Source organism: Nuphar pumila, chromosome 14 (genome assembly GCF_984573655.1).
Source record: "Nuphar pumila chromosome 14, dmNupPumi1.hap1.1, whole genome shotgun sequence".
Lineage (NCBI taxonomy): Eukaryota > Viridiplantae > Streptophyta > Magnoliopsida > Nymphaeales > Nymphaeaceae > Nuphar > Nuphar pumila.
In genome coordinates this window covers 6156763-6182704 of record NC_143262.1, presented here as the reverse complement: position 1 = coordinate 6182704, position 25942 = coordinate 6156763, and the positions used below count along the sequence as shown (strand labels likewise).

General features: G+C 39.7%; 1 protein-coding gene across 1 annotated transcript; it reads left to right on the top strand.

The window, feature by feature from the left end:
- On the top strand, window positions 1-25322 carry LOC149816181 (uncharacterized). The gene is made up of 8 exons (XM_089988063.1): window positions 1-313; window positions 21952-22069; window positions 22742-22803; window positions 22904-22955; window positions 23062-23173; window positions 23253-23351; window positions 23428-23536; window positions 24196-25322. The coding sequence occupies exons 1-8, from the start codon at window positions 1-3 to the stop codon at window positions 24996-24998; spliced, it is 1668 nt and encodes a 555-aa protein (XP_089844189.1). The 3' UTR covers window positions 24999-25322.
- Window positions 25323-25942: the final 620 nt, after the last annotated feature.

Sequence of the window (25942 nt, the reverse complement as noted above, 5' to 3'; positions counted from 1 at the left end):
ATGTCGACAAGTTTTCTTCAGCCATTCGACACCTCTCGCATCGCTCCGCCGGAAGCATCACCCATGGTTGGCAATTCCTCACGATCACCACCACCGCCATCATCTTCCTCTTCCTCTTCCTCGTCGCCATCTCTGTATCAGATTTCGTCCGACGAAGAAGAAATCGACGCGATTAGCGTGTCTACCAGCGATGACGAGTACGACATCGAGTCGAGCGACGAAGAGGTCGATTCCAAATCCGAGGACCGAGACTCCGAGCCGTTACCGGCGGATGAAGTTGGTCGTTGCAGAAAGGTTATAAGCCTCCTTCAAGGTGATCCTTTTCCGTTCGCCTTTCCTTGAATCCCATCGAGAGAAGTCTTCTTTACTGGTTCTTCTGATATGGGCATCTCAGATATTTGTGGGTCTTTGTCTTTTAATTGTTGGGGAGGAGTGGTTTTGGGTTTATTGGTCTTGTTGGTTATGTTGATGGATGCTTGTGTTGTTTCTTCTGCAGTAATTGATTTCTTTTTTCGTTCCATTTTTTTGATTTGATATTTCGGGAATGTGGATTTTTTTTGTTTCTTCTAATTTGATTCATTATGAAAAACGTTTGGGTCCATCTGATTGATTCTATGGTAATTAAATCTATTTTTTCTTTTTGTAGCATTTGGGTTGTTCACTCACCTATGCTTTGTGTTTAGCCTGAATTCGCTGAGTTATCTGCTCCATTGTTTTTGCAAAGTTTTGCATCCTGATGCAACTCTGTGATTGGAAACAAACTGAAAAACTGGTAGATTTGTTAGGTAGACTGGGTCTTTATCGAGAACTGGAGATTATGGGGCTTACCACGAACAGAATCTTCGACCTGTTTGATTTGAACCCGTTTTTCTCTGAACTATGTTTTACTCTTTCATGCATATCTGGTGCTTGTTCGGTTTTTAGTGAAGGTTGGTAGTTAGCAAGAAGTCATTTCTGGACATGACGTGCAGAGTTATGTTCCTACTTGGATTTCATCATCTCGGATTTTAATTCGTATAGGTTTATTTATTGAGTGTTTGAGTAATGAAAATGAGCCATCTGATTAAACTACAACTACTAAAATGCAATTAGTTGGAGAAGGGCGGAGCCAGAAATCCAAGTTAGGGTGGGCACATATATATGGCGGACTGGGAAGAAACCAATCTGATGTGGCCCAGTTTGACATGGGTACATTATGGGGTGGAGCATGACTCATGGGAGTTACAGGGCAGTCAGTGCAACTGCCCATGTAGGGTAACCACTAGCAGTGGTTTCCACCCACTCCTCCCACTACATGCCTCTCTTAGAAGCCTATACCTGGTTGCATGATGAGAACGACCAAGGGGTGTCCTCTTCTTTTTCATTTTGGGTTTAGGGTCTTGCTCACCATTGACATGACGACCTGGGCTCATCATATGTGTCAATAGGCTAAGGAAAACGCCTAGCACCCGCACATCATTTCATCCATTGTGTCTACCGGTATGTATTCTTGTTTCACATTTCGAATCTATTTTGAAGAACGCCAACATTGGGTTATGAGCCCATGCCACTTAGTCCGCTGCACATGTGGGTGTGTTGGCATTCGTGCGACACTCGCTTGTATCCTGTTGTCACGGTTTTGGTTTCAGGTGGTAGGAGGTAAACCCCATCCGAACCCACCTTACACCGAAAATTGATTGCAGTCGATCATCGTCAATGATGGGATCTTGTTGCCAGCAACATCCAGAGCCTGTCGCGATGGCAACAGGTGAACCCCTATGCAAATAAATAAATTAGTTAGCAGAAAGAGGGGACCATGACATAACCGGCAATGGGACACTGGTAGGTAGGGATGGCAGTAGGGCGGGGCGGGGGACAAGGTCTCCACCCCCGCCCCGCCTCAAGATTAGAACCTCCATCCCCGACGGGGATGGATTTTAACCTCCACCCCCGCCTTCATCCCCGTTTCATGTCCTCCATTCCCGGTTCAAACAAGAATGAGGCGGGGCGGGGCAGGGCGGGGCGGGGCGGGGCGGGGCGGGGATGAGGCGGGGAAAAGTGGCAGGGACGGGGTGGGGATAAGGCGGGGATCGTGGCGGGGAAAAGGGTACGTCCATCCCCGCCTCCATCCCCGAACGAGGATGGATTTTAACCTTCGTCCCTGCCTCCATCCCCGTTTCATACCCTTCATCCCCGGTCCAAACGAGGCGAGGCGGGGCCCCGCTTTCCCCCGGTCCACTGCCATCCCTACCGGTAGGTTCCCGTTTCTGCAGATAGACGCTCGCATTGGGCTGCTGTCGTTGACTGCATAAAGGATAGGCGGCCTCGCGGCAGCAGCTGTGCACCCCCTATTATAGCAGACACTGGCGGCTGGTTGTCGTCGATCGGCCATCATCGTCAGCTGTAGTGGCCGACCGCGGACGGCAATGGCAGCCAACAGTGGCTGCCTGCAAACAGATATCAAATGAAAAGGGAAAAAAACAAGGGTTTTGGTATTTTTTACCCATCTCCAGCCTTTGCAACCGTCGATGAATGGTGGTTAAGTCGGCGACTGATCACCATCCATCGACCGTCGCTGTCGGCTGCTTTGGCCGGCCGCCAGTGGCGACTGCAGCCCTGGCGACCCTATGTAAAAAAAATTTTTTTGCCTTACTAATCGTCAATGGCGGAGGGAGACCGTCAGCCATGTGGGGGTCGCCGTCGCCAGAGGCATTTTGGCCGACCGCCGATGCTGGTAATCGTAGGTCCACTTGATGCCCTTCGGTTTCTCTGAAAAACCGAAGGCATTCGGTTTAAAAAACCGAACACCAGTCGGGTTCCACTGTAGCAATGTATAGTGGAACTCGACCCAATGGTGGTCGGGCAGGTGGTGGAGCACTTCTCGATGCCAGTGCCGACGGAGGCTCCGTCGAGGCCGGTGGTGATAGATGTGTTCACGATTGACGACGTGCCCCTTTTCTTTTTCCCCAACTGGGTAGCTTCGTCGGGGGCATCGTCGGACAGGGGAACCGATCACCATCGTCGGCGACCTTGTCGGTTGGTCACAGGTGGCGACAGCTAGCCTCGGCGGCAGGTGTCGCCACCGGCGATAGATCTATAAAAAAAAGAGACAGAGCCCTACCTTTCGCCAGTGGAGAGGGTGTCGTTGGTGGCGTTGTCGGGGAAGTCGCCACAAGCATCGCTGATGCAGGTCGCCGTACGATGACGTGGGTCATCTGATGCATTACGGTTTCTAAGAAACTGAAAGCAAGTTTTATTGGGTGTTATGTTTTGTGCGGGTCGAATCTGGACCCAAACCCCACCAGACTAGTGGCCCATTCCAAACCCGATCCTTGTGGGTCGGGTATTGGATCTAAGATTGTGGAGGCCTAAAACCCGGATAAGTTATGGACCGGGTGGATTGGGTCTCCACTTGTCCTGGTGAGGACCCGATCCAGATCCGGATCCAGTGGATCGGGTCTGTACTCAATTCACGGATCAGATCCAGGGTCCGGGATCAGACCCAACTCATTTGGGTTCAGGGTATGGGTTTGATCCGTTTTTACTGGACCTAGGATCTGGATTCGGACAAGATCCATTACATATCGGTCGGACTGGGCGGTTTCGGGTCTGAACCTGATCGGGTTCTTGGATCGACCCAGATCCTTGTATGGAATAGATCTAGATCTGAATCAGGTTTGGATCATTGGATCGAATCCGGGACCCGATCATTATGGGTCTGGATCCAGAATGGGAGATCCAACCCAAGATCCATTGGTATTGGATCTGGATCCTGATTGGATCAGATCATCTCTGAAAATGGGGTCCATGCACTATTTACACCTGAACCAGTTCTGTAACCGATACAGTGCGTTCTGAGACCGGTTCAGAGCCATTTTTGACTGGTTCCTATAGGTTTTTCACTGGTTTCGAGATGAAGAGACCCTGTTTTCATGTATCAGTAAAATAACAGGGATTTTTCATTCGATTTTAAGGGATTATAAGCCATTTGTTCATCATTTCTGGACCGGTTCAGGCCTTTACTTGACCGGTTCGGAGCAGTTAAGGATTGGTTCTAGCTTGAGGGCCCTTTGGTTTTACATAAAAGAACATGCTTTGTTATTTTTTCATGCTTTATAAGTGTTTATTATCATGGAAGCTTGACTTATGCATGTCTAATACATATATTTTATATTATTTAAGTTATGCATAATGTTTTAAGCATGAATTATGACTAAATTTATGACATTTGTGATGTGTTTTCATCAAAATTTATTTGTGCATATGCGTTTAAGCATGAATTGTATGTTTTGATGATATAATACATGTTTCGTCATGAATATATATGCATTATTATGTGTGCATGAACATGCTCTATAATACGAATATATTTACGGTAAAATATCTCGATCAACTGACTCATATAATCACCAAAGTGATCTGAGTTGTGTTAATTGAGGATTCTCAGGACTGTGTTAAGATTCAGTATTATGATTGTGTGTGACTTTATGAAGCAGTGATTCTATGCAAAGGCAGGTCATTGTGTTTCAACTTCATACATGGTGCAATAGTAGATGTGTATACCAGCCCATGAAACATGTTCGTACCCAAAGGTATACTGCCTCTGCTTACATGATCTGCTAGTTTCACCAATTGAAGTCAATTCCTTGTGAATTGAGGAGACGAAGCAACTATAAGTATTATCGTTTTCACCAAAGTGGAATGATAATGACTCAATTATGCTTGTCTCATAAAATGTGAATAATAAAGAGTCTCACATTTACCTTTTCAATATGAATCTTGTATAGAGCGATTTATCTTCCACTCATACGAAGAATATAACAACCGCTTTGAAGGTTGTCTATGAGAATTGGGAGCGCTTAAAAGGATGTCTATGAGAAGTGAGAGTGTTCGAACATTCTTAGCCTGTTGCTTTTGCAATTGTGAGTGACTCTAAATATTCGAGGTACCATATCTCACTGTAGGACAGTGAAGGAATTTCTAAAATCCATTAGGACAAAAATTATTGATTTTATGCAAGATTTTATCTCAGGCCATTTTAATTAGAAGCTTCATTATGAATTTTAGTATAATGGACTCTATTGGAAGGCTACTAAAGATCTTTTGTGATAATGAAGCAATCATGTCATTTTTGAATAACAACAAGAGCTCAACCTCGTGTTGACAAATGAAGTTAAAGTACTTTGTTGTTAAAGAAATGATTAAAAATCATTTAGTATGTATTGATACAATCGGTATGAAAGAAATGACTGCGATTTTTCTTACTAAAAGGCTAGCATCGGGATTATATTCTCAACTTGTAAAAGGGATGTGTCTGTTTGATTCCTTCTGATGTATGACAATACATTATGGTTATATGTGATCACATATGTGAAACTAAATTGATTCTCTATAATTTTGTTTATTGTTGATTCTGTATAAATGATCTTTCATTTGGTTAGAGAGAATAGCAGAATAACAATATTAAATGATCAATAGAATGAGTTAGAGACCAACCTATTCATAAAGGTAATCTTAACATACCAAAACACTGGAAATGAATTATATTATAGTGCATAAAAATATGACATTTCATAAAGAAGTGTTCATCTCCATGATTCGTATGATTCATTTTTGCGATAAAGGATAACATGTGAACCCTCATGAAAATTGAATGAAGATAACAGTAAAACCTTGATATAGTGTTTTTTCATGTCAATGGGTCAAGTAAGAGAATGTTGGAATATGGATCAAATTCAACCTTATGTGACCCGGTTTGACATTGGTACATCATGGGGTGGAGCATGACTCATGGGAGTTATAAGGCAGCTATTGCAATTTCCCATGCAGGGTAACCACTAGTAGTGGTTTCCACCCACTCCTCTCACTACAGGCCTCTCTTAGAAGCCTATAAGAAGGGGTTTGGTTGCATGATGAGAACGACCAAGGGGTGTCCTCTTCTTTCTAATTTTGGGTTTAGGGTCTTGCTCACCATCGATATGATGGCCTGGGCTCATCGTAGGCGTCGATAGGCTGAGGAGAATGCCGAGCACCCACCCATTGTTTCATCCATGGCGTTTACCGGTATGTATTCCTGTTTCACATTCTGGTTCTGTTTTAAAGAACGCCAACATTACTATGTTACAAATTTTAGGTTACTTTTAATTTAAACCCTATTACCCTAAGAAGTCACCACGAGCGGCAAGAGAGGAATCAATAAGAGGTTGTTTCTTAATGAAAATGGCTCGTGTATATATATATATATATAGTGAGTGGTATGTGCTTAATCAATACGTGCATGATGAAAACACACTATTGCTGAGCGTCCATCGCATGCACGATGGACAATCAGCATTATTTCTCCGCAAAAAACACTGAAAAACCATGTTTTTAGGTCTTTAGCAGTGCTTAAAAATACTGCTAAAAACAAATCCAAAAAAGATGTGTGTGGCCTTTTTGGGGTTTTTTAGCGGCGTTTAAGTGCCGCTAAAGACCCAAAAAGGTGTTTTTGCACATTTGTTGTCGTTTTTGCACATTTTTTGTCATTTTTTTGCATTTTTTGTGTGCTGGCCGTCCATCATGTGCGCGGGATGGACGGCCAGCATGCGTGCATTTTGATCAAGCACGGATGGATTAAGCACCTACTACTTTTCGTGTGTATATATATATATATCATTGATATCATCGATATTTTGAATATACCACGATATGATCGGCAATTTCAAGATTGCTGATAATATCAAGAATATATCACGATATTTTCAAAATATTGAAAAATAAAAATATCACGATATTTTTGAAATTTTTAAAGTTTGTATTTCCTATTTTTTTGTTTCTTTTATATTTTAAAACCTTTAGAACATGTTTCTTTATATTTTTTAAAGAAAAATAATACAAAAAATATTATTTTCTTAGGTTTTTTGTTATTTATATTTTTTTCAATTTTTTAAACTCTCGAAATTTATCAACTTTTGAAAATCTCTCCGATATATACCATTGCCAAGAAATTACCTTTAACAATACAGGTGACTATGATATATATATATATATATATATATATATATATATATATATATATATAGAGAGAGAGAGAGAGAGAGAGAGAGAGAGAGAGAGAGAGAGAGAGATTGGTAGCTGCTCACAAGTTAGGTGGTAAATGGATTTTTCTGCCCTTTCGGTGCTTTTTTTACAGTTTTGACCCCATAAATGTGTTGGGCATGGTCGATTTATGAGGAATCCATACCTGGATCATGTGTTTTCGATGAAAAAAATGATATTTGGAGCCTCAAAAATTTACAAAGATTTTTTACCATTGATTTTTCGAACCTTATACAAACCTATCCATGTGTCAGAATCAAACGCTTCAGGAGCTGATCCCTATAAAATCAATTACATAGATCACATCTGTAGATTCTGTACTGTCAGAATTTATAAATAAAATAAAAAAAGACTGAAAACCCCATTTAGCACCTAACATGTGAGCAGCTACCAATCACTATATATATATATATATATATATATATATAGAGAGAGAGAGAGAGAGAGAGAGTGGGTTAGGGGGGCAAGGAGGAAGGCCACAACATTCGGGTTAGGGTGTGCTCTACCCACCCTGACCCAAACCCATTTATTGAGGATTTCCAGGTCTGGGTGGGAACTTGTCCACCCTGGCCAGTATGTAGCTCCGTATCTGGTTGGAGATGAATATGATAAATATGCATTGAACTGGAAAAACTTGGTAATATGATGAGTATGCATTGAACTGGAAAAACTTGGTAATGTATTTGAATCTGAAAATATTGGTCAACTGTGAAAAAATATGTACACTTCAAAAACTGTGATAAAGGATGTCATTTTTGTAGAAAGGAGCAGCCACCTGTGTAGAGAGAGAGAGAGAGAGAGAGAGAGATGGCTGCACAGAAAAACTCAATATCGTTAACCTTGATTAGGGCTTCTCTCTATATTAAATAGAGAGAGGCAAAAAGGAAAAATTACATCTAAGTCCTTATGAGAGTAAAAATTCAGAAAACCTCTAATATAAGAGAACTTAACCTAAAACCACCTATTCTCAACACTCCCCCTCAAGCTGGAGCATAGATATCAATCATGCTCAGCTTGTTACAACATTTGGAGAAATTTGGCCTAGCAAGAGGCTTTGCAAACATATCTGCAACTTGGTCATCCGACTTTAGGTATTTTGTAGTGATATGACCAGCTTGAATCATATCTCTTACATAGTGGCAATCAACCTCAATGTGCTTTGTTCTCTCATGAAAGACAGGATTGTTTGCTATATATGTTGCCGCTTTGTTATCGCACATCATGGTCATTGGAGAGGAAACCTTCACCTGGAGATCATGAAGAACAGTGCGAACCCATATCAATTAAGCAGCTGTTTGGGCCATAGCCCGATATTCTGATTCTGCACTCGACTTGGAAACCACATTTTGTTTCTTACTTCTCCATGAAATCAAGTTGTCTCCCAAAAACACACAGAATCCTGTGGTAGACTTTCTATCTACTACAGATCCAGCATAGTCAGCATCAGAATAGGCTACTATCTCCAGAGTTCCACCTTTCCTGAACAATAACCCCTTTCCATGAGAGGATTTTAGATATCTGAGAATCATTATGGCTGCATTCTAGTGTACCTCAGTTGGTTTGTCCATAAACTGGCTAACTTTGCTTACTGCTAAAGCAATATCTGGTCTGGTCACAGTTACATATAATAACTTCCCTACTAGGGAGTGATAACTTTTGCTATCAAGTGGTTTTGACCCTTCTTCAAACAACTGAACTTTATGGTCCATGGGAATATTTGCTGGTTTAGCTCCCAACATGCCCGTTTCCTTTAATAAGTCAAGAACATACTTCCGTTGAGACAAAACCATCCCTTCACGGCTTCTAGCAACTTCTATACCCAGAAAATACCTGAGTGAACCAAGGTCTATTGTAACAAAGTGTTTTTGAAGATGAGCCTTTGTGGCTTCAATAGCTTTCACATCATCTCCTGTAAGAATGATGTCATCCACATATACCACCATAACAACTATGCCAGAGCTAGTTTTCTTTATAAAAAGTGTATGATCTGCTGCTGATCTATTAAAGCCAAAGCTTGACATCACGTCAAACAACTTTTGAAACCATGCACGAGGACTTTGTTTCAAGCCATAAATCGCCTTTCTCAATCTGCACACCTTCTGACACTCCCCCTCAACCTCGAATCCTGGAGGTTGTTGCATGTAAACGGTCTCAGATAGATCCCCATATAGAAATGCATTTTTCACATCTAATTGACACAAGCTCCAACCATGCTGAACAACTACTGAGAGAACAAGACGGATGGTACCCATCCGTGCAACAGGAGAAAAAGTTTCAAAGAAGTCAATTCCATATGTCTGAGTATACCCTTTTGCGACTAATCTGGCCTTGTACCTTTCAATAGAACCATCAGATTTGTACTTTATTGTATATACCCATTTACATCCAACAATGTCAGCATCTGCTGGAGAATCAACTAGATCCCAGGTATGCTGAGATACTAAAGCTGTCATTTCTTCTTGCATAGCCAGCTTCCAGCGAGTATCACGTTCTGCCTATTGATAGTTTAGAGGAATAGTTTCAGCAGATAAGGCTGAGATAAAAGACTTCATCTGATGTCCAATTCTGGCATGAGAGACAAAATGAGATATGGGATATAAGGTACATTGTCTTGTCCCCTTTCGTAGAGCAATAGGCCTGTTATCATCATCCTGAAGATCACAATTGTCAGTAGAACTTACCTTAGGAGAAGAAGAAGATGAAGGCTCTTGCGGAAGTGGAGCTCTACGCACATATACCAATGGTGGATTATTAAATTTGGAAGAGGATGAAGTTTGGTTCGGTAATGAGGGCACATATTCCAAAGGAAAAGGAGGTATAGGTAATGGAAAAGACTCAGCTGGATCAACCTGCAGCGGGGAACCAAAAATAGAGTAATATGAAGAGGATTCCAGGAAAGATACATCCGCACTGACATACTCTCGACGAGAAATAGGATCATAACATCGATAGCCCTTTTGATTTTTTGGATAACCGATAAATATGCATTTTGTAGCTTGAGCGGCTAATTTATCACGGTCAGGGCCAAGTTTGTGTACAAAACAAACACATCCAAATATTTTTGGTGATAAAGGAAAAAGTGGAGCATTAGGTTTTAGGATATGTAATGGAATTTGATCACCCACAGAAGACGAAGGCATGCGGTTGATCAGATAGCAAGCAGTGGTAATCGCATCACCTCAGTATAACGCAGGAACATTAGATTGAATCATAATGGTCCTGGCAACATCAAGGAGGTGCCGATGTTTTCACTCAGCCACCCCATTTTGTTGAGATGAATAGGCACAGGAAGTTTGGGGTTGGATGCCATGATCTTGGTAAAATTGTAACAGACCTTTTGATTTAAACTCGAGAGCATTATCAGTGCGAACAATCTTGACAATAGATTCAAACTGAGTTTTTATTTCAAGAATTAAGGATTTGATAAGACTTGGAACTTCAGATCGTTCTTTTATTAAAAATACCCATGATAACTTAGAGAAATCATCAACAATAACAAGATAATAACGACACTGAGTCCTAGTAGGAATCTTACTAGGACCCCATACATCTGCATGCAGAAGTTCAAAAACTTTATTACTAGACTGACTCTGACTAGAAGGGAACAAAATGATGCTTGCCCAACTGACATGCTTCACACTGAAATGATGTGGTGGAAGGAATCTGAGGAAAGACCGACCGAAGCTTTGACAATGAAGGATGACCAAGACAACGATGCCACTGAACAGGACTGAATGAATGTTCCACTGCAGCATGAACAGAACCCATTGGATGATGTAGGTAGTAAATTCCATTTTCTTCATAGCCTCCACCAATCTTCTTCCCCGTCAGCAAATCCTGAAAATGACAACCCATTGGATCAAATATTACTCTACAATTTTTTTCTTTTATAAGGCAACTAACAGAGAGTAAACTTTGAGAAAAGTTTGGAGCATGAAAAACATTATTCAACTGTAATGAGGAGGATATAAAAATATTTCCCTAACCAACAACCGGGGAGGAGCTCCCATCGGCTAAGGAGACTCCAAGCTGAGCCTTAATATCCTTAAGATCTGAAAAAACACGTGAATTTCCACACAAATGTCTGGAAGCACCAGAGTCAATAACCCACTTACTATCAGTTGGATGAAGATGATTTCCGGTTGAATATGCAACACCAGCTACAGGAGGAGTGGAACTCAAAGGTCGAAGAGCTATCAGCTCATCATATTCTGCACGACTAAGGGTGATACTACTTTCATTTTCAGCGATATTCTTTTGTACATTTGTTGCCTCGAGAGTAGTCACATTTGCTTTAGGAGTATATGACTTTGATGAAGAAGATGTTGGCCGACAATGCTTATCCCAGCAACGATCTTCTAAATGTCCAGATTTTCCACAGAATGTACATTGAAGCTTTCCTCTGCCTCCCATACCACGTCCACGTCCTCGTCCTCTGATATTCTGAATATTTCCACGCCCATAACTAGATGGGACAACAAGAGCATATGACTGAGTTACAGGCTGAGACTGTGGCAGAGAGATCGCAAGTCTACTCAGACGATTGTAAGCATCAGCAAGAGTGGGAACATCTGATCCAGTCAACATTTGAACTTTTGCAACAGAAAAATCTGAAGAAAGACCTGTAAGAAAACGAACAACCATGGTTTGTTCTTGATGATCCTTTTGCTTCGAGCAATAAAGAGGCCTGTGAGCATTAAGTCTTTCAAACGCAACTTTGACAGAAGCATAGTACTGGGCCAAGGTCTGATCTCCCTGTTGCAAATTATATATTTCTTGTTCGACTTGCAGGATACGACTCACATTTGTTTCTTGTGAGTATGTATCACGAAGATTGTCCCACATCAGTTTGGCTGTATTATAGTAGATCAATCAATCTGCAATATGGGGTTCGACACTATTCATGATCCATGACATAACTATGTCATTATCTTCATCCCAAGTAACATATTTTCCCAACTTCTCAGTGGGTTCGCCTTCCAACAAAATGTGTTTTCGACGATGTCCAGATACCGACATCATAAAAGTTCTAGACCATCGGGCATAGTTGGTTTCATTCAACCTAACGGAAGAGCCATACGAGAAGGGGTTGGAAAAAGCCTTATACTCCCCAATCTGTTTCATTTTCGAATCACATTTCGAATTTTCAGCCATATTGCTCACTAGAACAACAAGTATTCAAGTAGAATTTTCCACCACTGTAAGGAATCAGCCCTGCTGTTTCCAAAAAAAAAAGGTTCACAACCAGCAGGTAATCACTCCTGCTGCTTCCACGACAAATGGATAGCTGAAACTAATACAACACGAAACACAACTCACCCCAGCAGGGAGTCACGACCATTGCTGCACCCAAACACACCACAACCTATGTCACAGGGATTCGGCTAGGAGGGTGCCGCACCCGCGTCGACGCGACTCGACGCGGGTGCGGGTGCGGTCAACTCGATCCTGGGTGCGTTGACCGCACCCAGGATCATTAATGTCCATTTTTTAAATAAAATTTTTGCCCGAATGAGCTTCGAAATTTTTTTAAAAAAACTTTATGCTAGTCTGTCAGCTGCTGACAGACTAGCATAAAGTAAGTTTTTCACAGCACAGCTGCTGACAGCAGCTGTCTGTCAGCTGTTGACAGCTGCAAAGTTTGAAAAAAAAACCCCGCCTATTCCCCAACCCCCTTTTATATATATATATATATATATATATATATATATATATATATATATATATATATATATATATATATATATTACTTATTACATTTTTGCCCCTGCCGCACCCCCGCACCCGGGTTTTTTGGAAGTGCCGAATCCCCGCACCCGCACCCGCACCCGCACCCGCGCCCGCACCCGCACCCATGTGACATAGACCACGACCAACAATAATATTCAGTTGCAACACAGATGAATACGACAACTGCTGTTCCCCAAACATATAAAGCATAACTGCCAATCAGTCTTCAAAAGACAATTAAATAGATCAATCATATCTCGATCACACGCAACAAACAAAAAAAAATCCAGAATCACGGTAGTCACGCAATCAGCACAGAAAACATGACACTCTCGGCTGGCACGCAGTATCACAGACACTTGCTGCGTGGCCCAAACAGCAGGAACAACCAACAACTCACGGCTGCAACGCAGCAGCACAGAAGCCTGCTGCGTGACCCAAATAGCAGGAACTAGTCAATCACGGCACGTCAATCACAGCAGGTACGCATCAGTAGGAACTCGTCAATCTCCAGAAAATCACGACAGGAGATAAAAAAAATCCCACAAAAAAAAACAGAAAAAAAAATTGTTTACAACTCCAGGAGATCACGACAGATCTGGGTAACATCCATCTTTAGATCTGACGACAGATCTGGGTAACATCCCAGATTTGTTATCAGATCTTCTACACTAGTGCAACAACGAACCTGATATTTTTTTTTCTCGCAGTCTGAATTTTTTTTCTTGGTGAAGATCAGTCCTCTTCGTGATCACGCTCCCGAGATCGAGGGCTTTGATACCATGTAGAAAGGAGCAACCACCTGTGTAGAGAGAGAGAGAGAGAGACGGCTGCACAGAGAAACTCAATATCGTTAACCTTGATTAGGGCTTTTCTCTATATTAAATAGAGAGAGGCAAAAAGGAAAAATTACATCTAAGTCCTTATGAGAGTAAAAATTCAGAAAACCTCTAATATAAGAGAACTTAACCTAAAACCACCTATTCTCAACAATTTTCACTATGAATTCATTATCCATTGTATTGTTCTTAAATATTTTGCTTTTATACGGGTAGAGGTTCCATAAAATATAAGCTATTTACGTTTCTGTTTTTGCTACCAGACACCACAGACACCATTCCTTGCTCTAGGTAGTGGTAGAAATTTAAATAAACTAAATTGTCTTGTGTACAAGATGAGATTTGATCTACATACTGAACAATGGCAATGCCGCAATGGTCAACTGCATGAGTACAACTGTCCCTACCATCCAAAGCTATGCTGCATATGGTTATTTTGGAATAGCTGCATTAGACTATGTGCACACCCAGTTCCTCAACTGGCAGCTGTCTCTGCAGGAACTGATCCTGCCCAAAACCATTTCCATGTAAAATATAAGGAACCACACTTTCAAATGTTCTGGCATGGAAGCTCCTCATGCACCGACACATACCATTCTCTTCACCATAATGGCAATTGAACTAGCTGATTCCTATAAGGAAATCTCCCTACCTTCCCAGTCTGCATAGCAGAAGAGTCAAATTGATTTCTGTGGAAGTATAGAATAACCTACGAACAGTGCATTCATCCCAACAGGGATGTCATCTGGTGCCATATCATCGAACAACCTATGTCATAAAGGTAAGGACACGGGCATGGGACACAACATAAACATGCTTGGTGTGACATGAAAGTTATGGAAAAATAAGACACATGGAGATGACTGCATGTAAACATAAATACTTGTATACATGCATATTGCCTGTGCATGCATGTGTGCTGTGAAAGCTTCAACAAGATATTATGATCAAGACCCAATGTTCTTGATGAAAGATAAGTGCACGCATGCACAATAAGAACACTTAGAACACTTGTGCACAAAAGCACAACCCAATCAATCTCATAAATGCACTAAAAGAATAAAAACTTTATTGAACACTTGGGCTTTGACCCAAAGCCATGAAAAAATACAAGAGAGAGGGGCTCAATTTATAGAGCATTTAGTGGGCCTTGGAGGGGCACCACATGTAGTCGTTGGAGCCCCTCCAACGGTCATAAATGTGACCGTTGGAGGGGCCCAACGACTATATGTGCCACCCCCCCAACCGTTGGAGGGGCCCAACGACTATATGTGCCACCCCCCAAGGTACACAAAGTACATAAATTAAAAGAAAAAAAAAAGAAATAAAAAATTACAAAAATATTCAAAAGATGAATATGCGTAAAAAAATGGAAAAGACTAAAATACCCCTACGGCTGATATATATATATAATTAGATAGATGTATATACATATATATGAAATATATATGTATATGTATCTTTCTTTATATATAATATATATATATATAATTAGATGGATGCATATACATATATATGAAATATATATGGACATTACAATGATAATGGATTACAATTTAACACCCCCCTTCAAACTTTGGGCATGATGACCAAAAGTTTGCCAAGAAGGGAGTTGAATCGCGGAGAACACAGAGCTTTGGTGAAGAAATTCGCCAACTGATATTCTAAAGTTACATACGGAAAATCTATGACTCCTTTGAGATATGCTTCACAAACATAGTGACAGTCCATCTCAATGTGTTTAGTCCGCTCATAAAATGTATGATTTTTGGCAATATAAATTGCACTCTTGTTATCACAACATAGCTTGGTGGGCCCTTCAACATTGATCCTCATATCTTCTAATAGCTGATGAATCCATGCAATTTCCATGGTAGTAGTTGTTATGGCTCGATATTCAGCTTCAGTAGAGGATAAAAACATTTTTTATTGTCTCTTGCATCTCCATGAGATCAACGAGTCTCCTAAAAACACACAAAAACCAGTATTGGAGTGACGATTTTTTGGGTCAGCTCCCCAGTCAGAGTCAGTATAAGCAATTAATTTCAATTCAGAAGAAAAGGATAAGAATACTCCATTATTTAGTGTATCATTTACGTATCTGATGATCCACAAAATGACACTCATGTGAACCGATGTTGGTGCATGTTGAAATTGGCTTGTAGTATGAACTGCATGAGAAATATCTAGTTTAGTAATACTCAGATACATCAGTGATCCCACAAGCTGCCTGTAGGGAGTGAGATCAGAGAGAGAGGAATGTCATCATCAATTTTCATTTTGGTTCCTAGTATAACAGGAGTTTCACAAACTTTATCATCAGTAATACCTGACCTGTCAAGAATCTCAGAGGCAAGCTTAGTTTGAGATAAAAAATACCCTCTATGAGAGTATGCTACTTCAATACCCAAAAAATAGGTTAGAAATCCCAAATCAGACATTTTGAATCTATCCTTTAGGATTGATTTTATGCTTTTAACTCCTTTAGTATCACTTTCAGTTATTAGCATATCATCCACATACAAAAGCAGAATAACTATCCCTGCATTATTTTTTCTAACAAACAGAGCAGTGTCAGTGAAACAGGATGAGAAACCATTTTCTAACATTACTGAATTAAATCTATCATACCAAGCCTTGGGGGCTTATTTTAAGCCAGAGTTACCGGAAGCGCCTAGGTAAAAGGGAAAGTACGCTTTAGAAGCGCAAAACGTCGCGCTTCCGAAGCGTGAGGGGAATCGTCCCTTTTTTTGGGAAGTGTGCTTCTCTTTTATAGGAAGCATGTTTCCTATTTATGGGAAGCAAGCTTCCCCCACGCTTCCCCCACGCTTCCCCCTCGCTTCCCCATTTTTTTCATTTTTTTCGCTTCCCCCTCGCTTCTGGTTCACTTCCTAGGTCGCTTTCGGTTCGCTTCCTAGGTCGCTTCCGAGACGATTCAGAATTTTCTTCTAAGTGGTCCCACGCTTTCCCGCTTCCTAAAATTTTGAAAGTGCCTCGCTTCCCGCTCCCGCTTTCTCGACTAGTAACTCTGTTTTAAACCATGCAGTGCTTTTCGGAGACGAAACACTTTTCCTTTGGGAGTCTCTATTTCAGGCGGGGCATCCATATATACTTCTTCATTAAGATCACCATTTAAAAAATCATTTTTGACATCCATTTGATAGATGTTCAATTTGTTAATTGGGGCAACAGTGATGAGGCATCTGACAGTGATCATTCGGGCCATTTGATAGATGTTCTATTTCATCATTCTTCATAGTCAATCTCGTATTCTTGACTATATCCCTTCGCAACTAGCCGAACTTTATATCTCTCAAGAGATCCGTCGCTCTTAGTTTTTACCTTAAATACTCATCTACACCCTATTGTTTTCTTACCCTTGGGAAGATCTTGAAATTCCCAAGTTTTTGCCCTATTGAGAGCCGTAAGCTCACCTTTAATTGCTTTTAACCATTCATTGTTCTTTTTGGCTTCTTCGAAGTTTCTGGGCTCTACATAGGAGTGAATGGCGCTAAGACAAGCTCTATGTTTAGGTGTAAAGGAATCATATGAGATGAACCTAGAAGGCACCTTTCTATTTTTCTCAGTTCTTCGTAGGTTTTCTTCGTTTATTGAAGTGGGGCCACTAGGTTCACTGTATTTTTCAATTGCACTTCTAAAATTGTTTCTGTCTCTATGAGTATATGTTATAGGATCTCTCGATGCCCCTTCATCACTATGTTGAAAAATAGGTGGATGGGAGGAAATATTTTCTTCTTCTTTATCATTAGCATCGTTATGAGTGAGTTCATCATCACTATCATCATTTTGTGCTAACAACTCAAATAAAAAAGAGTAATCCATGTTTTCTTTATAAGGTTCACTCCTTTCAAAATCGTTAACATTTTTCAGAAAACTCACATTTATGGAAACACATAACTTATCATTCTTGACATCATAACTTTGAAACCCTTTTTGGGTTTCAGAATATCCAAGAAAGGCACATTCAATAGCTTTCGGTGAAAGCTTGTCGTTCTTATCAGTAAGAACAAAACATTTGCAACAAAAAATTATCACCGACTATAGTCGGGTTCTTTGGTATACAATATTTAAATAGGAGAGATATTGTTCAAATTTTTGGAAGGTAGTCGATTTATCAGATAGACAGATGCTAAGGCAGCTTCGGCCCAAAAACCTTTTGGGATGTTTTGAGAAATAAGTAGAGTTTGAGTTGTCTCTATTATGTGTCTATGCTTTCTTTCGGCTAATCCATTTTGTTGAGGGTCTTTAAACAAGATCTTTGGTGGAGAATACCATGACTTTCAAGATAATTTTTTAATTCACTTGAAAGGTATTCTCCACCCGAGTCCGTTCTAAATTTTTTTAGGTTTTCATTAAATTGATTTTTAATCAGCATATGATAGGTTTTAAAAGTAAAAAAAAAAACTTCATATTTGTGTTTAAGAAAAAATATTCAACAATATCTCGTGTAGTCGTCAACATAAATGACATAATATGCAAAACCCCCTTTTGATAAAACAGGTGTCAGTCCTCATACATCTGAATGGACAATTTCAAAAGGTCTTGTTGTAAACATAGATCTTTGACAAAAAGGTAAATTTTTCATTTTCCCAAGAATATAATCGTTACAAGTGAAATCACTTTTACATAGATTTTTAACAAAAAGTAAATGAGAAATTTTTACAACATTTGGATGTCAAGTCTCTTGTGCCATACATTAATATCCTTTTGTTGGACAGCATTACAAAACATGTTCTTTGAAATTTGAAGGGAATCGACATAGTATAGATCACCTTTCCTAGAGCCTTCCCCAATCAACCTCACGGATTGGCGATCTTGTATCCAACATTTGTTAGAAGAAAATTTTATATCACACCCATGATCTGAGAGTTGAGAAATGGAAAGCAAATTTAAGTTTAATTCGGGTATAAATCTAATTTTTGGAACGAAGAACCCTTGTTTTTCAAAATTTTCAATTTCTTTTACTTCAAGAGATGTTCCATCCGCGGTTGAAACAAAGGATGGAAAAAGACTGTTTGAGTATTCGGAAAAAGAACTAATACTTTGAGACATGTGAAATGAAGCACCCGAATCTAAAAGCTACAAGGTTTTACCGGGAGGAGAAGAGGTTGACATAGCGGCTCCGGAAATAGCTCCCTTGAGAAGAGGTTGAAGTGCATCCACAATTTGTTGTTTTGAAAGAGCTCAATTTGAAGATGATGAACACTCTTCCTTTTGAGGTTGGGATGTGGTAGCCATAGCTAGCAACTTCTTCCACTTTGGGCAAATCGGCTTGATGTGCCCCGGTTCCTTACAAAAGTGGCACACAAGCTTGCTATAATCCCTCTTTCTACCTTGACCACTTGAACTTTGGTTTTGATTCTTGAAGTGGGGAGGCTTGTAGGTCCTTAAGTTGCTCCCCGGTCTTGAGACAACATTAACACCTTCATTTTCTTCATTATTAGGTGTTGCTAGAACACTTGGGTTATTCTTACTTATACCCATACGAGTCTCTTTCCCCACTTAGTTTAGTAATTACATCTTCAGTAGAGGGGGAAGTGAAAGCGGATAGTAGAGAAGACCAAACTTGTTCGAATTCGAGCTTAAGCGATTCAAGAAATTAAAGAAACTATCTTCCTTCAATTGTTTATGCCTAAGCTCAATAGCCTCTCCGCTCCATTTGGGCTCAAGCATGACAAGCTCATCCCAAATGGAAGACAACTCCGCAAAATACTCTCTAGTAGTCATTTCGTTTTGTTGAAGGGTCAAGGCCCTTTTTTTAAGGTAATATTTGTGGGACAAATCCCTTGAAGTGTACATTTTTTCAAGGTATTTCCATGCTTGAGAGGTTTTTTTGAACTTTATAATGTTGGCATTAATTTTTGTATCAATGGGTGAGAAAATCCATGAGAGGATTTTAAAGTTCCTCATCTCCCATTCTTCATGCTTCTTACTATAGTCTTTAAGCGCCTTGGCTCTTTCTTCTCCTTCAAGGATCTTTATTTCTCCTCTCTCCATCAAAGTAATTTTAGGCTCTGGTTTCAGAATTGAGCCTTGGAAATAACCCCAAGGCCCTTTTCCTTTAATATGAGCCTCCATGTTTCTGACCCATACGTAATAATTGGAGCCATTAAGTTTGAAACCGAGAGAGAAATGAGAGTCTTTTTCACCCATTAGAGAGGAGAAAGAGGAAAAAGAGTTACGTACCACAAGAGCGTTTTAGATTTTTCTTGATAGAAGAGGCCTCTAAAATATTGGTTGAATAAGAGAATCCACGCCAATCGCCAAAAAATTGAGGGCACGTTTTTTGAGGTACCAAAAAAGTGTGAGAGCCCACTCGATTTTCTTTCTCCAACCTTGCTCTGATACCATGTGAAAGTATCTTCAACAAGATACTATGATCAAGACCCAATGTTCTTGATGAAAGATAAGTGCACACATGCACAATAAGAACACTTGTGCACAAAAGCACAACCCAATCAATCTCACAAATGCACTAAAGAATAAAAACTTTATTGAACACTTGGGCTTTGACCCAAAGCCATGAAAAAATACAAGGGAGAGGGGCTCAATTTATAGAGCATTTAGTGGGCCTTGGAGGGGCTCCACATGTATTGGAGGGGCCCAACGACCATATGTGGGCCCCCCAAGGTACACAAAGTACATAAATTAAAAGAAAAAAAATACAAATATATTCAAAAGATGAATATGCGTAAAAAGAGAAAAAGACTAAAATACCCCTACGGCTGATATATATTTATATATATAATTAGATAGATACATATACATATATATGAAATATATATGTATATGTATCTTTCTTTATATATATAAAATATATATGGACATTACAATGATAATGGATTACAATTTAACATGTGCATGATTGTATGCATTTAAAAATCTTATTCTAAAGCAATAAGGTATAAATATCTTTGCAAATTCTTGAACATCAATTTTAAGCCATCATAAGAAACATTAAATAATAAATCCAAATTAAAAATTGAAATGTAACATAATCAGTGACAAAATTTAAGAGAAAAGAAATGAAGAACTAAAAAAAAAACAAAATCGAGAAATAGATGAAGGTTGGACTATGTTCATGAACATTGTATCGAGTGTCATGTCGTGTCAATGTAGTACATGCATGCTAAGTGTGCGTGACTTAGCAAATAACAGAATGATTTCGTATGGCCTACTTTAAGGGGCTTCTAAAACAAGGCTACTCTGTTTTTTGAGACGACCGCCTTTTTTTGAGATGATAAAACAAGGCTACTCTGGTAATCCAATAATTCTTCCAAGTTGATATCTTCCCTTAACGTTTGCACTTGGAACAGTTTTATGTGGATGTTGCTCAAAGGGGAACTTGGTTTCCTTATGAAGTAGGCTCCAATATATTTTTGTTTTTTTTTTCAAAGGAAAAGAACATCTTTTGAATCATTGATAAACCCATAAAGCCCCCTCCATGCAGTAATGTATTAGATCTCAGATGATTCATTTGGTTGTGCGGCTTGTGCCCCATATGACTCATGAGAAGTAAAAAGGAAAAAAAAAGATCGAAGCAATTGTTTCCTCATCAAAGAGAATCTATATTCTTCCAACTACATAATTTTATAGGGAGAAGCAACGCACACCAAATATTCCTTGGTTGCTGCATATGGGGATCTTTTACCAAAGGCCATCTCTTCATCAGCTGAATCCTTTTGAGACAATGCCCAATAGCTAAAAGGAATTGATGCTGTGATGACTCTGTGAACTTCTTGTGACTCATTTCTCTAGATGAAAAAGTTCAATGTCTTGATAAAGTAAAGCTGCATACTTATCATGAGCAAGCTAAGTGAACCAGAAGTCACATCTTATCATATATTATCACATCTGAATTAAAATTGAAAAACATAAGGACCCTGTAACCTTAAGAGACATTGAACCTAACTTAGCTAACTGAAATGGCATAAGCAATGTGCTTTTTTTTTTCTTTTTTCTAGCTAAATAGATGCTGCAAACTTACTGGTGTCACAAGTATTGAATGTCTATCCCAGAAGTCTAAGATTCATTTTTTGACCTTCTAAGGTTTACCAAGAAATATCATATCATGCAATTGCAAAATCCTCTACAACTGAGATATCTCTGCACATAAAGTGTCCTTTTCAACATGGAGATTTATGATTTTCTTTCATATTTTAAATCTGTATAATGTTTGAATTCTTATCACACTTGTAGGGCCTTATTATAGTGGTATTGCTTACACAAGGAAATGATGCATTTATTTTTGTTAAGTTTTTGAATTTTTGTCACACTGATATCATGAGATTTTACTGTTCTGTAGGAGGGCATGATCTGAATATGCTAAGATTAGAAGAGTGCAAGGCATACTTGCGAAAGCACGGACTTAGGTTGACAGGAACAAAATCAATTTTCATACAGAGAATTCATGAGCATTGGAGGTAAGACTGGGACATCTTTAATTCAACAGTCAATGTGCCTGGTTGGCTACTGTTCAACAAGTGCTTCTCAGCATTAGCAATTCCAACTTTTTTCTTTCAAGATCTTGCCAAGAGTACTTGGAGGTTGCAATTATATAAACTTCACACCTTTATGATACCTTCAGAAGATAGCTGCTTTGCCCTTGTCAGTTGTCATCTAAAAAGCTCATATATATATATATATATATATATATATATATCCTAACTTCAGGAAGATGATTCCTCTATGGTGGCTCCCTGATGTCTAGTCAAGAAAGGATGTGCTCTTATTTCTCCTGCCTATATCCTAACTTCAGGAAGGTCATTTCTCTATGATGACTTCCTTCTGTCTGTCAAGAAAGGTTGTGTTCTTATTTCTCCTGCCAACTGTTGAACAATTATGGCACTTATACATTGGCTATGGTACTTAGTCTATGGTCACTTGATTAGCCAATCATTCATCAAACACTAAGCCACAATGTCCGGAAGGTGGCCTTTTGTGTGGCTTTTTTCATCGCTTTCAGTTGATTATGCATGAAGGGTGTGGATATGGTGAACACCACTGTTATACTTTCACCATGCATCAATGCTGCATACTGGTTTAATTTTGCTTTTGGATTTCGCAATGAACCTCCTTTTCTTAAATCTACTCAGGATAAAAGATGGAAATGGTCTAAAGCTGTATTCAAAGTCATCCTTCGTGATTAACTGTACAGGTAAGTCAAATCTGTATGCTATTCCCTGTATCTTCTTAATATGAACCATGAGGCTCATTTTTTTGCCTTCATTTGCCTTGTTTCTCCATTACTTTTGCAGGTGATGTTTGCACAGGTGATGTTGTGCTGTTCACCCAAAGAGTTTATGAAAAGTATTTACTTATGTTCAAGCTGCTATCTTTTGCACATGGTAGAACCATTCAGGGTTCTTGATTTTCTAGTTGCTTCCTTAGAAAGGGACATGGGATTATGAAACAGGTTTGATGTAGCCACGAGAGGTGGGGGTGGCCATGCTATAGGAAAGCGGACAATTGCAGGAAGAATAGTTAAGGAGAGTTATGGAGCACTTAAACAGCAACACACATTCACTGTAATGTTGAATCCAGTGATAGAATGATTTTGTTTTGACTAATATTCATGTGCTGATCATTGTTTCCATGGTCAAGAAGGTTGAAATACTATGGAGCACAGGGGTTAAGACATTGCCACCACTATTTCCTTTGCTTGTGAAGGGCCGCAACCTTTACAGATTGAAAACCTTTAGACAGGTTGGTTTGAATTTTAGACATACATGTGCCTGGAAGCTTTTGCATATGAACGATCTATTTTTTGTATCTATTTCAGCGTTGGCCTGATGAGTCAGAGAGAAAGAAAGTTTTGGCAGAAAAACATAAAAGGGGTGCTACAGCAAGACATCTCAGAGCTGTCTCAAAGGCACCACGTGCTAATGGAGGTTTGCTATTTTGTTAACATGATCCTGTTTTGGTGTACAAAGCATTTTTCGTGAAACCATTTTTAAGACATGCATTTGCTTGGACCCTATCATTTCCTTCTGTGAATGCAAAGGTATTCACTATATGCATTAAGCCCATATATTTATCCCTGCATACACACTGCATTGGCATATTCTCCATTGAAGCTGTTTCAGTTGTGTTTGTGTGCTTGGTTTTGGCAGCCAGAGATACTTGCATGCATGTGCACGGGCTTCTAACTTCACCATATCATGAAAGAATGTAGCTAATCTGTGAAGTTGCATTTGGGTCCCTGTTCTACTGAGAGTACAAGCACAAGTATTTATTTATTTTTTATGTGCATTGGCATACAAATGTGTAATGAGTGCATGTAGGCATTTGTAGCTGTCTGCATGCCATAAATACAATCTTTCATGTTCTATGTTACATGGATATGGCTGTGTATAGGGGGATAGGTTGATTTTTTATGATTTTTTCTTATGACTAGTATATGAGGTGAGTTTGATACGTATCTCTTCATAAGGGAGCTTTCGATTTTGTTAATAATCCATTTTAATGGATTCTTGACTTTATATTCTAATTGGTATGAGAAAAGGCTTTATGAAACTGATTATATTTTAACCAAGAGATGACTTAGTAGGTTCTAAACGTAAAAGACATTCTACAAGGCCTCCCCAGAAAGGTCATAAGAATAGTGATGCTGGCGCCAGAAGAAATTGCCGAATGCCTCACATGGATCAAGGAGAAGCCCTTGCCTCAGCAGAATCTCAGGTAAAGAACAGGACTGGGAAGTCAAATGCTTCCAAAGCAGAAACCCAGCCACCTCCAGAGAGAATGAGAAACAGAGCTTCCCACTTCCAGAAAGAAAGCTATAGGCATGATATTGGTCTCAGAAATCAGACAAAGAAAGGCATTGGTGAAAGGAATGCATCCAAATCAGAGGCCAGATGCTTTCAGGATTCTCTAACCTTTGCTGGTGGAAAGAAACAGGAAGCTGCAAAAGGCCATTCTGCCATGAATGGCTCTTGCAATTATGATCATAATCGGATTCAGTGGGACATTCCTTATCGAGATCCTGGAAGGTTTCAGTGTCCGAATTTTGAGGTTGGTTCTTCATCAACATTTCCAGGAAGATATGGTTTGCAACTTCCTCAATGTCAGGCCATGCAAAGGCCATACAATGAGGTCTGCAATTATGTTGGTTATAATGGTCTTCCCTGTGCAACTCAAGGAGTTCAGTGGGATCAAAGAGGAGACCTGCAATGGGAATTTAAGAGTATGTACCAAAATGTCCCTGCTACAACCTTGGGAAGAGGGAGTAAGGATGAATCGATGTCATGCTCTACCCCTGGTTGCCATGGTCTGGGTTCCAGAGGCTGTGTGGTTTTGGCATGTCACAGGTGTTGCAGAGCGGTGGGTAGAAAGTGCAGAAGGCACCAATGACGCGTCATGCAATCACTTGCTCTTGGACGTGTATCATTAAAGCTACCGGATCACTGGGATCTGTATCAACTACCTTGAAGTGTCAATCCTTGAGAGATAGAATGTCCCTTCATTCAAAACCTGTCAATACTACATTGAGTACATTTCCAGAATTGTGAAGTTTATGGGCAATAAGAGTTACTGTAGCTGTTTCTTGTACATTCAATGGAACATTGTTTTTTACAAAATTAGAGATTTGTAGCCCACTTTTACAAAATTAGTTACTGTCCTGTCATTGATCTATGCTTCTTGTAGCTCATCATCAAAGATTTCTGGTCTTCCAAACAGGTATATCTTGTTATGGTCCTCTGGCCACGTCTCTCTCTCTCTCTCTCTCTCTCTCTCTCTCTCTCTCTATATATATATATATATATATATATATATATATATATATAGTGAGATGCAATCAAACACTGCAGGCATTACCAGGGGCCGTCTTTCCATCTTAATTCACCAATCATACTGTGTTACATCTCTTTTTGTTCCATGTGTCACTTTTCTACTGGTGACAACTTTGAGATGTATATAGCGCCCTTCCAGCAGTATTTCGCTCATCGAAGTTTATTTTACCAAGAGTCGGCATACCATACAGAGATGGGGATTCATACAATATGCACCTTGGAGAAGATAAAAATAAGGGATTTGCGACCCCATGATTCAAGGTTTACCTGGCTCCAGCTAAGGTCTCATCTACACACAGTTGCATCTCACGGTCAAGGAAGGCCTTGTACGTTACCATGCCAACACAGAGGTACTCTATACTTCCTCAATGGGTCTCAAACTTTGTCACGTTTTGCTTTGGTCACAGGTGAGATATGCAATCGCAGCTTAAAATCCAAAAGCTGTGATTGTTGGTCATAAGGTCAATCTTGCGACCAACTTTTATACGATTCAAGGAAGGTGCG